Here is a 15556-nt window from a genome sequence, read left to right as displayed (position 1 = left end):
GGATAGATAATTTTCTTGCACCAAGAATCAAGACTGCTTATCCTAATTAAAAAAAAAAATCTTCTTTGGTGTTCTTTCCCCCCTAGAATTAAAGTCTGCTCTTTATCTTGGGACCTCTCCCTGAACCCATGCATCGCTTCCCTTCCCGGCTCTCCTCATTTTCCCCTCTACCCACCCCAGTCCTGTTGCTTTGCTGTTTCAAAACCTGAGAGGTGCCTTCTTAAGTTCTCAAATCATGGATTTAATCGCATCTGTAGGAACCTGGAAAGAGATTGGGAAAGACGTGTTTTTCACAATTTGTCATCAGGAGCTGTGAAAACTCAGCCATGATCTCACAACCCAGAGACGTGCACTGAATGCCGAATGAAATTCTGCTTGGCAGTTCCCCAGAATACCTCATCTCCAACAAGCAGGTGACTCTCCTTCCTCCAGCCTCACCTGGAGGCCTGCCCCTTGTTTGGTGTTATCTTCAACTTTCATGCCTTTCTGGAAGGCATCATTACACATTTCCCTCCCATCTGCAAAGGATGGTCCGTCGCACTGAGATGGGCCAGGCAGCAGGGCAGCTCCTGACAGAGTCTGCTCTACTGAAGAGTGGGCCTGAGGTGTGTTAACGCTAGCTGACTAGAGAATTGCAGGGAGGCGGGTAGGGCCAATTCACCGGTGAGATCAGGCCCTTGTAGACGCCAACTCTTGCTCCAGGCCTGGTAAGTCACTCATTGTAACTGCACTTCCCCCCTCCCCTCTCACTCCAGATAAACACATCTGCCCAGCCCGGGGGATCAGTTGCTTGCTTCTCCCTGTAGCAATATCTCTATTTAATTCACATCTTGCTTCTTAGAGGTTCATTTCTAAGCCACTGTTTTGACGTGGGCCAGGACTAGGGTAAGGCAAGTGAGGCAGCTAGGATGGAAAATTTAAGGAGGCGCTCACGCTCAGGTGCTGACTCTGCACTTGCCCGGCCCCAAGAGCCAGTGCCTCCTTAAATTTTGTGCCCTAGGCACCTCCCTTGTCTCATCCCAGTCCCAGCCTTGGTTTTGACCCAAATGTTTGAAGCAGGTGATCCTTCAACATGGATTAAATCACCACGGTGAGATTCATAGAAATTCAGAAAGCCCCCTTCACCTCCAAAACCTTTCCTGTGATCTTTCTACTGAACTGTGGTTTTGTCGGTCCATGTCTGCCCCTCCCCTCTTTCTAGCCAGGTAAGAGCCACTATTTGTGGAGAGTTTGGTATATGTTTGGTTCTGAGCTAGGTCTGCTCTCAGTTTTTATTTATCATTCTCCCAATAACCCTGTGAGATTGTTGGTGTTATTCCAGTTTGCAGATGAGAAAATGGGCTAGAAGAGGTGGTTCTTTGCCCAGCTGGAAGGGGGCAGAGCCAGGGTTTGGTCCAGATCTGCCCTACTCCCCAGCATTCTGTACTCATCGAGCTGCCCTGACATCCGAGAGGGCATCTGTCACCCCACAGGGTGAAGCCTTTGAGGTTTTCAGTGGCAGGGATTTGAGTGTAGGGGAAGGCGAGGGGAGAGAGCACCCAGGGACCCAAGAAAAGAGTGTAGAGAGGAGATTCTGGAGGTAAGGCCAACGGGAGGGTGGAAGAAGCTCCACCGTCCACTTCAACCTGTTCATGGTGGACTTTAGTGTGGGCCAGAGGGGATGGGGCTGGACCAGGCCGAGCCTCCACAGGTTCCTTTGGCAAGGGGTAGCCTTCCCTATGCCAGGCACCCTGGTCTACACCTCCCCTCTACCTGGCAGCATCCTTGCCCTGTAATGGAGCCTGTCTAAGCGCTCTGATATTTGTGGTGTCCCTGTGGTCTCGCTCAACGAAATGTCACTCTGCAGTCTCTCAGCGCCTGTTCCCGTCCTCCCCTCCTGGATTTCCTTTTCCTCCTTTTCAACCAGCAAAATCCTACTTCTTCCCCAAGGCCCATTGGGAGTATCGCCTCTCTAAGAAACCCTCTTCAGCTTTTCACTTTCCCCCGGCCTTCTGCAGAATGCAGTAGTTCTCTCTGGCCTTGGGTCTTCATTCTTCCAGTTTTGTAGGATCTCCTGTTGTAGGGTTGTCGGTCTCTGAATGCAAGTCAATCTCTGATCCCATACGAGCTCCTTGAGGGCAGACACTGGGCTTCTTCACTGCTTTTCTGCAGCGTTCCAATGCTACCATGCATCATTCTAGGATTTCTTCTACTACCTTCCCAGAGAATATTCTGTTTTTCCCCATAAAGTTGTTTTTAAAGAATCAAAGCACACAGGAATATATAAAGTGGAAACTGAAGCTCCCTTCTCCTCTCCCAGTTCTGTTGCCCCGTGGTGTCCACTGTGGAACCTGTGCCTCTTCTTCCAGAGGTTTCTCTATACGAACACAAATGCACAGAAACACATCCATCCATAGACACACTTCTTTGATTTTTTTTTTTTCCAGTAGCACAAGCTATGCATATGTTTTGTGGTTTCCTTTTTCTCTACTTAACAGTGAAATGCAATCTTGGGTCCATTTCAGTGCAGACAGAGTTGTCTCATTTGTTTAACAGCTATGGGTGGATGTACCGTAATTATCGAGTATCTTCTGTTGCTGGATATTTGGGTTGTAAGAATTTTTTCTGGCAGCAGAATTTCTTGTACTAAAATATTTGCACGTTTGACTAAGTATTTTTTGTGGCTTAGAGCCCTAGAGATGGAGTTCCTGGGGAAAATCGTATGTGCGTTTGGATTTTGGAGGATATTACCCAGTTGCCTCCAAGGGAGTTGAGCAGGTTTTCCCTTTGAACAGTGAATAGGAATGCCTCCACCCCGTTTCCATACTGGAACCTTACCAATATTGTATATACCAATCTTTCAAACCGTTGTGAAGGGCAAAAATGAGATCTAATTGTGGTTCTGATTTACATTTTTTTCATATGTTGGTAAAGTTAATTATTTTTTGGTATATTTATTGCCATTAATTTTGCCTATTGCCGTCCTTTATCTACCTTTCTTTTGGACCGCTAATCTTTTTCTGTTGGTTTCTTTTATTTATTTACTGAGTTGCGTTGGGTCCTCATTGCTGCGCGCGGGCTTTTCTCTAGTTGCGGCGAGCGGGGGCTTCTCATTGCGGTGGCTTCTCTTGTGCACGGGCTCTAGGCGCGCAGGCCTCAGTAGCTGTGGCGCACGGGCTCAGTAGTTGCGGTGCACGGGCTCAGTTGCTCCATGGCATGGGGGATCCTCCTGGACCAGGGATTGAACCTGTGCCCCCTGCATTGGCGGCCGGATTCTCAACCACTGCGCCACCAGGGAAGTTCCTTTCTGTTGATTTCTAAGACCTCTTTTTATATTGGGTAATTTTATATTCAGCATTTGTTTGTTATATGTACAGGAAATATTTACCCCAGTTTATCTTTTCATTTGTTCATTGAGTTATTATTATTACTTTTAATGAAAGCTTTTTAAATCCTTTCTAAAAGTTCAGGTTCTCTTTACTGTAAAGTATGAGTAAATAAGCTTTGAACTTCAACCTGAGTTCAAACCCAGGCCACACAGCTTTCTCTGTGTACGTGCCCAAGTCCCTTAACCTCTCTGAGCCTCGGGGGTCCTCGTCTGTTCTTAGAAGTAACGTTGGGAATAAATCAGACAATGGCACTGAGTGAGCATTGACAAAAATGGTTGGAATTAACAGAGAACCACCTTTGGAAGCCGGCAGTAGGCTCTCTCTGGTTTGATGCTGCCCCACGCCCCCTCTACTACCTACTGTGTTTCTTCTCTCAAACTCTCTTCCTTGGTCAGGGGTGGTGGTTGGTTCCCTTTAAATATGCCCTTCCTTTTCCCACCCTGGAAAAATCCAGGTGAGAAGATTCTGGCTCTCTCCTCCTTGATTGATCAGGAAAGTGAGAAAAGAAGGCATTCCTTAAGTTAGATGTTTGTTCCCCTAGCTAGGCCATCTGGCACCTGACAGCGGTCACCCTGGCATTCTCCCACTCACATCGCTGAAACTTACTAAACCTCATCATTTCAGCCTTAGATCAATTTGCTGGATTTTCATTTCGTTTTCCAGTTGTTCATTCCCTCTTTTCACGCAGACTAGTAATTTCAGAGGCTGTATTATAATTTCGAGATGTTGCTTTCGAAGCATTACAAAACATTAAAGTACATTTAAGCCTTGAATTGTCACTTAAGATTATTGCAGGAAACGAGGGCTTTCTGGATCATAAATGTGACAATAGATTGAGAACACAGCTTCTATTATGGCTAAATGGGGACGAAGAGGAAAGAAGTGTTGAGTACACAGGCAGTTCTTGGTGGGTGCTGAGGAACCCAGGGATATGAAGGCTGCCGCTGGAGGATGGGGGCTGGCCTGGGTGGGAAACTTGGGAGGGGGACGCACCATCCCCAAGGCAGAGGCGCACAGAGCACCCTCCCTACCTGAGAAGCATACTGGGCCCGCTGTGGGCTTTGGGGGCACAGACTCTGGGCCTGTCTGGGTTTTATGATCATCTGCCAGCCCACTCCATCCTCCCCTATCTTTATCTCCTCTCTGTCTTTAGGATCACCCTCTCCCGGCCTGGCAGTGCCTTTAATAGCCGGCTTCACTTAACGCCAGGCTGTCTGCCCACGCCGCTGAGGTCCCCTGGAACTTTAGAAGGTGGGAGGGAGGTCAAGGGCGCCAACAGCCCCTGGACCAGTATGTGGGCGTTAAGGGGGCCCTGCCCCGCGTGCCTCTTTGATTCGCGGTAGAGTCAGCTAAGAGCGCCCGCGGAGCTCCCCGGGAGCCTGCAGGTGTTGCAACCAGAGGGGCAATCCCGCAGGGGCACGGCAGCCGCCCACTGGCTGGAGCGCCCCGTGTAGGCGGCTGCACTCTCCAGGTTCCCCTGGGGCGTGGTCCCACCTGCATCTCTCCTGTGATAGGCTGGCTGCTGCACCCCGCCGTGTACTTTCCCGGGGTGCTGGGTTTCTGACGTGGGTTCTGCAGCCCAGCAGACTTTCTTATGAACTTGAGGCCAGCTCAGCCAGACAACAAGTCACCGCGGGGCACGCACAGACCATCTCCTACACGGGGCTCAGCACCTCCTTGCAACAGGATCGGGACACGTGTGTCCTCAGCGGCCAGCCGCGGTGACAGCAGTTTCAGGCACTGGGCAGGACGGCCGAGGAAGCCGGTGAAAGATTGGGCAAGCGCGGGCGTGTCTCTGCAGCAGGCTGCCTGTGTGCTTGGTCGCAGTGAGTTGGAGCAGGTCTCCAGGCCTCCGCACCTCTGAGCTCTGTCCCAGAGGGGAAAGGGGAACTAACCTCCTTGCCTCCAGCGCCCAAGGGCCGAACCCTGTGGTGGCAGCGTTAGCCCCATTTTACAGATGAAGCACAGAGAGGTCAAGGAAGCAGGGCGGAGGATGCGCAGACCACAGGGAGAAGAGCTCCGGGCGGGCCTGAACACCCAACAGCCTTCAGACCCCAGCCCTTGCCCAAGTGAGACCAGGGGCTCTTAAGACCCCCTTGCGTGGCTGATGCATTTCCCGGTGGGGGAGGGGGGTGGCGGGGCACACTCCTCTCCCCTCTGTGAACACAGTCTATGGCTGCCTTGTCGTCCTGCAGTCCCCTTGGAACCCTTGCCCCGTGATCCCACCGCTCTCTGTCCGTAAGATGTCCTCCTCTGCATCCTCAACCTCTACGTGGGCCAGAGTCCCATGGCCCCGGCCGGCACAGGGACTGGGGCAGGCAGTGCCTGGCCCCGGTGTGTTTTGACTAAGTGGCTGAATCGTGCCTTGTCATTTCAGCCCTTGTTCAGATGCGATGGCCCTTCACCCCTGCCATCGGCTGACTGTGTCCTGCTGTCTAGTTGAGTTCACATATCCCTTTAGGGCAGGGACCAGTTCTGCTTAGAGAGGATATCAGGGGCCTTTTGGCCAGGGCACTGCCGCTTTCTGGTCCTTAGAAACCCTTGAGCGCTTGGTGCCCGGGGGCCAGTTGTCCAGCTGGAGATTTCTCTAGAGTTTCCCAGGTGCTAGGGAGTAAGTGGCCTGCTGTCCTGTGCAGGAACCCCTCCCCCGAGATCACCTGTTCCCTCCTGAGCCCGGAGGCCCCAGCTCCCTACACAGCTGGTCCTGTGACGTTGGCAGTAGGGCCTCAGGTGAGTAGGCCCTTTGGGTTGGAGGGTTTCCCAATGCCTTTTGGTTGATGACGCAGTCATGCAAGGGACATTCTGGGGAGGGGTGGGGCCTCTGCTACCCACTCAGGCTTCTCCTCCCACCGTCCCCACTCCCCCTTCTCCCCCCTCAGTTCGTTGTGTTTCCTGGGATGGTGAAGCTCAGAGGCCACACTGTCTCCAGGCCTGCTGCAGACACCGCCCTGCAGTGCCCACACCTCAGCTCTTGCGGGGGACCGTGTAGCTCAGAGCCCCTCGTTCTCCTGCTGGATGGGATCCGTTCCTCTGCGCCAGACGCGGAAGGTGGTTGGTGTCTGCTTCTGCCTGGAATCTTCCCTGCCCACCCTCCAGTGTCTCTTGGGAATAAGTTTGCTTCACTTGCCCACACCCAGACACTTCCCCTCAGCCCTTTTCTTTCTTTCTTTCTCTGTCACCAATGGGTCCTATTTAACTCATCAAACCACAGCTTTTGCGTTTTTGATATGTCCACTCTCCAGGGAAACCTAGGAAGGCCTACTACGCATCTCTTCTGCTTCAGTGGTTTTCCTTTGGCCACAGCTCTCACCTGGCCTGAGCCCAGCCCCCAGAGCCCCTCTCTGAGCTGTCTCTGGAAGCTTTCCAAGTTCCTGCCTCGTGTGCGGAGTTGGCCGGCTGAGAGCTGGTCCCTGAGCTCGGGTGAATTCCCTTAGCTCGTGCCTGAAGGGTCTTTCAAAAAGCAGGTTAACAGGGAAAGAAGGGTGTCATTGGCGTGGCTGTAGATGTCTGTGACTTGGAGCTTACAGCTCCCTGCGCCAGTGTCCAGAGCTGTCGGTACCTAAGGTGTGAGCAGACCGGACGGAGATGGTCAGCCACACACTGTGACTTGTGATAAGCTCTGCTTTATTTTGTTTTCTAATTGAGTCATTCAAAGGAGGCTGTTTCGCCATCACCACTGCCAGCTCGCTTGTGAGACAGTCAGTGCCCGAGAGGTCTCTTATCGCCTGCCGTCCTGGGCACATGACCCATCTACTCTAATATTTGCCAAGCTGCCATTTTGAGGTACAGATCGGGGCAGTTGGGGTGCAGCAGAAGGGCGAGTATGGTGGAGGCAGAGAGACCCAGGATCAAACCCTGGCCCAGCCCGTCTAGCTCGCATCTTCGGACATGTCGATGTTTTCTGTTTATTGTGTGGACGGAATGATACCCGGCTTCCAAGGTTACTGTGAGGACTGAATTCGTAAAGCTCCAAACTGGGCCTTGGACAAGTCATAACCTTTTGGCTCCCTCATCCTAAATAAGAAGGCGACTTGTCTGTTTCCAGCCCTCCCGTGGGGTGCTGGGGGCCTGCGTTAGAGGTCCCATCACGGAGGTCAGGCTGGAGGTGGAAGGAAGATGCATAGAGGCGCCTGCAGCTCCACCCAAGTCTGCACGAGCTCTCTGGCCCCTCGGTTCTCCAGGAGGGCAGCGGGGAGGACTTCTGGCCTGGGCGCGATACCGACCAGCGTTCTTGGCTTTTCCCAATCCATAGAAATTGACTAGAGGCCAGACAAGAAAGTCAGGCCAGGCTTTACGGGGGCCCCTGCTGCAGCAGGGGGCAGTGAGAACAAGTAACAGGTCCCCTTGCTCGCTTCCTGAAGGGGGGGGCAAGCTGGATCCTTATATAGGGTGAGGGTAGGGGTGTGTCCAGGGGTCGGGCCAGAGTGGGGGGGGGCTTAGGTGGTCTGCCCACCCCTCTGTGGTGTTGAGTGCAGGGGGCATGTGCAGTACCCAACACCCGGGTTTTGCTCCTGGCTCTTCGGAAGTGGCAGTTGGGCTTTTTTTGGTCTTTTTGTATCTTGTTGTCCATAATTTGCCCCAACCGTACATGCACACAGTTACGTTTAGTCCCATTTAGTTTGTTTGTATTTTGCTGCTGGAGGAGACGTTTGTCCTGGTGCAAGCACTGCAGCAAAGGGTCCCAGGTCCCAGCCTGTCTCAGGGACGGTGTTCGGGGAGCCTTGCCCAGCCATCCAGAGGGAGCCGGTGCCTGTTGGGCAGATGAGAAAGCCTCAGCACGGAGTTTTAGTGACTTGCCTGAAGCCACACAGGTGGAAGAACCCAGCACCCTGGACTCTCAATTCCAGACACTTCCAGGAGATCCTGAAGGGTGGCGAGTAAAGAAGAGATGATGGGAGAAGGGAGAGTTGGGGGTAGATCATGAGTGACAATGAAGTGGTGTAGGTGCTGCTTCAAAAGGCAGGGATAAAGTACAAGCTTCTAAAGGATGCTGAACTATGCTCTCTGCATCTCCTCCTCAACCTGCCCTCCAAAGAGAGGAAGGCAATGAGGATTCCATGCACAAGCCCTGGTCTGGATATAGGGGTGCGGGTGCAGATTTAGTCATGGCTTTGCCACTCACTTGCTGTGTGACTTTGAACGAGCTTCGTAACTTCTCTAGACCTTTCTTTCCTCACTTATAAAATGAGAAGGTTGGATGAGACGATGTCCGTTGGCTCTTCCAGCTCTAAAACCTTCTGTGATTATTCAAGCAAAAATCCCAGAGCTCTGACTGTTGTGATTGCTTTGAGATGGGAAACCAGCACAGTTGCCTTAGGAAGGAGGCTTGTTCCTTTTTTCTTTAGCTGGGGAAGGCTCTGTAATGATGGAAAAGCCAGAAGCAGCCTGGCAGGTGATGCTGGGATAGAGGACTACTCTCCCCACCCCCCTTACTCTCTTCCTCTCCTCCACCCATGGCAGCCCAAGCCTCTTCTACCTCCCAGGAAAGCACTTCATTTGTATCTCAATGCCCAGCATAAGACGAAGCCAAGAATATCTAGGGTGGCTGAGTTAGTTTCCTAGGGCTGCCATAGCAAAATACCACCAACTGTGTGACTTAAACAACAAAAATTTATTTTCTCATGGTTCTGGGGGCCAGAAGTCCAAGTTCAGGAAGCCAGCAGGGTTGTTTTCTTCTGGGGCCTCTCTTCCTGGCTTGCAGACGGCCACCTTCTCACTGTGTCCTCACATGGTCACCCCTCTATCTGTGTTGTCTGTATCCTAATTTCCTCTTATAAGGATACCTGGTCATTGGATTAGGGCCCACTTTAATCACCCCATTTTAACTTAATTAATTTCATTTTAAAGACTTTATCTACAAATACATACAGTCACATTCTGAGGTACTGGGGTAGGGCTTCAGTATATGAATTTGTGAGGGGTAACAATTCAGCCCATAACAGGGAATGACATTTACTGTCCATGCTGGAATACTTTTAAAAAGTATTTTTGAGGGCCTTCCCTGGTGGCGCAGTGGTTGAGAGTCCGCCTGCCGATGCAGGGGAGACGGGTTCGTGCCCTGGTCCAGGAAGATCCCACATGACATGGAGTGGCTGGGCCCGTGAGCCATGGCCGCTGAGCCTGTGCATCCGGAGCCTGTGCTCCGCAACGGGAGGGGCCACAGCGGTGAGAGGCCCGCGTACCGCAAAAAAAAAAAAAAAAAATTTGAACTTTTTGTTGAAGTCTAACATGCATACTGCAAAGTACACATATTATACGTTTACAGCTTGAACACATTCACATAACTAGATTAAGAAATAGAGCATCACCAGTACCTCCCCACCTCCCCTGTGCCCCCTTGTACTTACCCACTAAGGGCAGCCATTATCCTGACTTCTAACACCACGCGTTTGCTTTCCTGTTTTTTTGCTTTGTATACACAGAATCATATAACACGTAATCATTTGTGTCTGCCTTCTTCACTCAGCATTATGTTTGTGAGATGCAACCATATTGCAGGGTGTGGTTTATTCTGCCAATTCCCACTGCTCTATGCAATGTGTATTGTCCCATCGTGCAGATATCGCATTTATCTACACTCTCTACCACTGATGAGCTTTTGCGTAGTTTCCAGTTTGGGACCCTTCTAGAAAGGTTGCCGTGAACGTTCTTGTCCGTGTCTTTAGGTGGATATATCTTATGCGTTTCTCTCGGCATATACCTGGGAGTGGATCTGCTGGGTCATCGGGCACACAGATGTGCAGCTTTAGTGGAGACCGCCGAATGGTTTTCCGAAGTAGTTGTGCCAGCTGACGTCCCACCAGCAGTGTTTGAGCATTCCAGTTGGTCCGTATCCTTGCCTACACATGTTTTTCCCCACCCCGTGTATTTTTATTTTAGCCATTCTGTTCAATATGTGGTTATATCTAACTGCTTTTAATTTGCATTTCCCTGAAGACTCATGATGTGGAACATCTTTGAATTTGTTTGTTGGCCATTTGGATGGTCTCTTTTGTGAAGTTCCTGCTCAAGTCGTTTGCCCATTTTTTTCCCCCCGACCAGATCATCTGTCTTTATCTTGCTGTTTTGCAGGAATGCTTTCTCTCGGTCCATGATCTGCTTTAGGTTCGTTAAACTTATGACATTTTATGATCCTCTTAGTACAACCTCTGAATCTATAAATGAAAAATCAGATTTTGAAAAGCTAAATGACATCCCCAAGGTCACACAGCTGGTGAGCGCAGCGCTGGGGCTAGAATCCAAGGCTGCGGTGCTTTCTCGAAAGGCAATGTGATAAGTACTCGGTATTTTAATCCACCCACAAATAGCTTTGATTGTGTGCAAGGTCATTGCAAAGCATCGATAGCTGTGGAAATTGCACTGACTGGAAGTCAGAGACTCCGCCATTGATGGCATGGGGCTCCACATTCACCCTCTGTTTTCTCATTGGCCAAATAATAAGGCTCCACTGGATTATGTACTCGATATTCCTTCCAACTCTAAATTCTACATCCAAAAGTACCTTGCATAAAGGAAGAGAAAGGGTAGCTGGGTTTTTTTTTTTGTAACAGGAAACAAGTAAATAAGCATAGATTTCCTATGAAAGGAAAGGATTGGATTGCTTTAGTCAATAGAGAGAAAAGAGAGAAATCAAGCTTCGAGTAGATAAAGTCCCAGTGGTATGAGTGGTAGAAAGCAGCCACTAATCCTCTTACTCTCTTTTACTTCAGATGGGCAAAAGAAAATGTTTATTTACAGGAGGGATTCAGTTTATACCTGAGAGACTGAGTGATGTTACCTTAGGAGAATGAAAAATTGCCTCTACAGGTCACATTAAATTAAAGAGATTTATATAATTGGCATTGTTATGGTTGGAAGTAAGAGAAAACTGTATTCAAGTTGGTTTAAGAAGGAGAGAGAGAGAGAGAGAGAAAGAAAGAAAGTGAGAAATGAAGGAAGGAAGGAATTAGTTCATATAATTGAAAAAGTCCATGGGTAGGTCTTATTTCAGGTCTGGTAGGGTCCAGTCTCAAACAGTGTCAGAAATCCTTTACTCTCTCTTACTATGTCTTTGTTTTGCCTTCCTTTGCATTGACATCAGTTTCAGGGAAGGCTCTCCCACGCTGGGGCAGTCATAGTCACAGGCTTGCAGATTTCTATTTTCTTGGTTGGGCAACACCAACAGAGTATTTCTTTCCCAAGTGGTTCCAGCAAATGTCCCAATACTGCGTCTGGTTGGCCTGACTGGGTCCCGTGTCCGTCACTGAACCGGCCACTGTGACTCTGATTGCCCACTCCTTCAGCATCTATCTACTTTTGGGGATGTAGAGTGGAGTCAACCCCCAACCCGAACCTCAGGGATTGTCAGGGATAGTGGTTCCCCAAAGGACTATCAGGGTGCTTTCACTGAGGATTAACAGCTCTACACGCGCACCAAAACTGAGAGCTACTTTACCACCTGTGATGTTGTGATTTATAATAAGAAATATATATGTGGTCTTCATTCCCATTCCTGGCACAGGGCTTCCAAAACCTTTACAGTTTCTTGGTGAGGAGAGGAATCAAGGTGTCTTTTGTTATGTTAATGAGGTGACTTTTGGAGGGACCTCTGGATGGGGGGCTAGTTGCTTGAAGAACCGACCAGTGATTAGAGGGTTAGAACTTTCAGCCCTGCCCCAGATCTCCACGGAGGGAAGGGAGGCCGACTGGAGACTGAGTTCAGTCATCAATGGCTAATAATTTAATCACAGCTACGTAAGGAAGCCTGCATAAAAAATCAAAAGAAGGCGTCTGGAGCGCTTCCACGTTGGTGAACGCATGGAGGTTTGGAGAGAGTGGTGCCCCAGAGAGAGCAAGGAAGCTCCACACTGTCCGCTCCCCATGCCTTGTCCTCTGCATCGTTTCCATCTGGCTGTCCTATCTTTTTATGATAAACGAGTAATCTAGTAAGTAAAATGTTTCTCTGAATTCTTTTAGTTGCTTTTTAGCAAATTAATCAACCCCAAGGGAGGGGTTGTTGGCAACCTCACATCTATAGCTGGTTGGTCGGAAGGCAACCTGGGCTTGCAACTGGCATCTGAAGTGGGGTTAGGGGAGTAGTTTTGTAGGATTGAGACCTTAGCCTGTGGGATCTGATGCTGTCTTCAGGTAAATAGTGTGAGAATTGCACTGAATTGTAGGACACCCTGCCACAATGTTAGTGCAACCTGAGTGCGATGGTGTGCAGGGTTACTATGCTTGAAGCAGGATGGTGGCGGAGATACTACTTTGTTTTTCCCTCCAAACCCAGGATTCTAGGAAACATAGAGAAAGGGAAATAACATCTGAGTATCAATATGCCAAGTATTGACATACAGTCTCATTTTGTATTCCAGTTGTTACTGAAGGCAAGTTCGCGTGCCCAATACACAGTGAGGCCAAACAATACCAAGACGTTGGAGTTTAGAGCAGAGAAAGGTTTATTGCAGGGCCCTGCAAGGAGAACAGGACGGGTGGCTCCCACTCAAAAACCTTGAACTCCCCGAGGGGTTTCAGCAAAGCATTCTTAAAGGCAAGGTGAGGGAGGGGTGTCGGAGGGTAATGTGATCCGTTCTCTGATTGGCTGATGGTGAGGTAACGGGGTGGATAACATGATCAATCCTTAGGCGCCAGAAGGTCTGGGGGCTTCTTGTTCATGATCATCAAGTAGTTAATTTCTTCCATTAGGTGGTGGTTTTTAGCATCTGAAAAACTCAGGAAATACACGTGAGATACTATTACCTGGGTACTTCAGAGAGGAGCTACAGCAGAGGCTGTGGGGGAGGGGGTCTGTTCCAGGAAGACCCCATAGGGTCCTGCTTGGTTACACAATCATCCCATAAGGAAGATATTAATTTCCAAATTTTGCTATCAAATAAAATGATAGCACGAATGTGACGTAACATGCTCGCTAGGGTCACCCTGCTAGTCAGTGGAAGAGGCCAGTTCCCAGCCCTGGGGTCCTGATCCTAAAACCACCCTCACTTACACAGGGCTGCCTTCTAAACCTGGGCTTCACTCATAAACGTCAGTTGAAATAAAGAGCCTTGGCCATGGGAAAGGAGAAAGGGCCTGGCTTTGGTCTTTCTCTTTCCCTGGAGCTGGCCAGGCAAATGGCCTTGAAGGAGTCGCCTGTGGGCCCTGGACCTGCCTTTCCTCATCTGCAGTGTGGTGGGGGTTGGACAAATCTGTAAGGTGCTCCAACGCCAAGTGTGATGATCTGCGATCAGGTGAAGGGCACCTGGTGAAGCCGGGTCTGGGCTAGGTGGACACATCCTAAGGTGGCTGTCGAGTTGTGCTTTGGGCTTCTGACGGTGCCCAGTCCCAAGATGCACCAGGCCAAGCTGATCCCCCATGCCTCCCATCCTTCTGGTGCTTTGTTTCTCTTCCCCGCCTTAGATGCATCTTGCAGCCTGTCCTCTCCCCACCTGCCACCTGGACCTTACTCCTGCCAGTAGCTGCCCCCAGTAGAGGCTTGTTCTGGGAAGCATTCATCCTTCGAGGAGTTCCAGAGTTTCCAGAGCTGATGCCCAGAGGCTTTGGCCACCTTCTGCATCCCAGCCTGCCTTTCCTGGGTGGGACTATTTGCGTGAAGAGGCTCTTCAGTCTCCTGCAATCTTCTCCATCCTTTCCTAGATTTGTTGTCACTTCAAACCTGAGAGACCTGCAAATTCTAGCATGACACCAGGCAGAGCTCTGGCAGGAGAGAGGAAGGGTCCCGTTTCTCACCCATTCAAGGCCAGGAGGTGGCCTGCCTCAGGGAAAATGGCGCTGCCCCACTGCCTTCCTGCCCTGTCTGTATCCTGGTTCTAGAACAACCTGAAGCCGCTCTGTTCTTTGCACATCTTTCTGGGGTGGGGTTGGGAAGGTGGTCTCTGATTTTTCTCCTGTAAGTCCAAAATTGTTTTTAAGGTACCATTATCCTAAGCAATAAAACGATACATATGTGGGGTGTGTGTGTGTGTGTGTAATGTATTTATATGTATCAGTGCAGTAGGATTCCAGTTTAGTCGGAAATTCAGGATGGGACTTTGGTACATGTCTTGATGGAATTACATTTCTTTTTCATACATCCAGTGAACAAGTTTTGGCCCTATTGTGCTATACTCGGTACAAGTTGACGGCTGGGACATGGGCTTTGCTTCTCCACATTCTGTCAGCCAGACGTGGAAATTCATAGTTACATTGGTGTGGTTCAGCTGTCATGGAAGCAAGGACGAGGTCCGGGAAGATTCCTTTTCTTTGAATGGTCAGGGAGCCCTTCCCAGAGGAGAGACTACTTGAGCAGGTAAATTCCGGGAGTTTCTTAGAATCCTTCTTGGGCAAAGATCTGGTAGGTCCTGGAAATGTGAGTCATCTGGAAAAGCCTGGGGCTCAGGAAGGGAATGGTGGAGGACAGCAGATAGGTGGAGAAGGGCCCGGATGTGATGCTGAGAAGTTAGGCCACTGGAATGTAGCTCAGACATTAACTGGGCACCTTGTTCAAATGCAGATTCTGACTAGCGGTTCTGGGGTAGGGCATGAGGGTCTGGATTTTTAGCATGCTCTCAGGGGGATGCAATGGACCATACTCTGAGAGCAAGACTGAAAGGTGCTTAGGCGTCACTGAGGACTTTACATAAGGGAATAATTATAATCTCTTGAATTTGTAAACCTGGAAATACTAAAAAGTGTAAGTATAGTGTCTAATTTAATTTATACAATATCCTTATAAAATGTGATTCATATCCCATAATTTTTTCTTTATTAAACTTTTTTTTTTTTTTTTGCATTATGCGGGCCTCTCACTGTTGTGGCCTCTCCCGTTGCGGAGCACAGGCTCCGGACGCGCAGGCTCAGCGGCCATGGCTCACGGGCCCAGCCGCTCCGCAGCATGTGGGATCTTCCCAGACCGGGGCACGAACCCGCGTCCCCTGCATCGGCAGGCGGACTCTCAACCACTGCGCCACCAGGGAAGCCCCATATCCCATAATTTTTGCAGGAGGATCCTGGAGTACAGGGAAGTCAAATAACCAGGGTTTTGTTACTGGGAAGGGGCTCAGAAACCTAAGACAACTCCTCATTTTATAAGCACAATCATCTATCGTCTCTGAGGTCCTTCTAGGTCTGAAAGCCCACGTTTCTGTGATTTGACTACGTTGGTCATAGTTACGCTGTTCCCTCAAGACGAAGGTTGGGTGAAAGTCTTCACC

The 15556-nt window shown here is 49.8% G+C and overlaps 2 protein-coding genes across 2 annotated transcripts in view; one reads left to right on the top strand and one right to left on the bottom strand.

Moving 5' to 3' along the window:
• The window catches only part of GPR39 (G protein-coupled receptor 39), a 240740-nt gene that overhangs the window by 209397 nt on the left and 15787 nt on the right, over positions 1-15556 (top strand). The gene's annotated exons all lie outside the window — the stretch shown is intronic.
• The window catches only part of LOC116756765 (60S acidic ribosomal protein P1-like), a 109817-nt gene that overhangs the window by 90056 nt on the left and 4205 nt on the right, over positions 1-15556 (bottom strand). The window contains exon 2 of the mRNA XM_032637678.1: positions 439-518. Coding sequence (XP_032493569.1) covers positions 439-518 — 80 coding nt within the window. The remainder of the gene's footprint in view (positions 1-438; positions 519-15556) is intronic.

The sequence above is a fragment of the Phocoena sinus genome, chromosome 7, assembly GCF_008692025.1.
Source record: "Phocoena sinus isolate mPhoSin1 chromosome 7, mPhoSin1.pri, whole genome shotgun sequence".
In the NCBI taxonomy this organism is placed as follows: Eukaryota; Metazoa; Chordata; class Mammalia; order Artiodactyla; family Phocoenidae; genus Phocoena; species Phocoena sinus.
The sequence above is the reverse complement of the archived record's forward strand: the minus strand, read 5'-3'. Positions and strand labels throughout refer to the sequence as shown.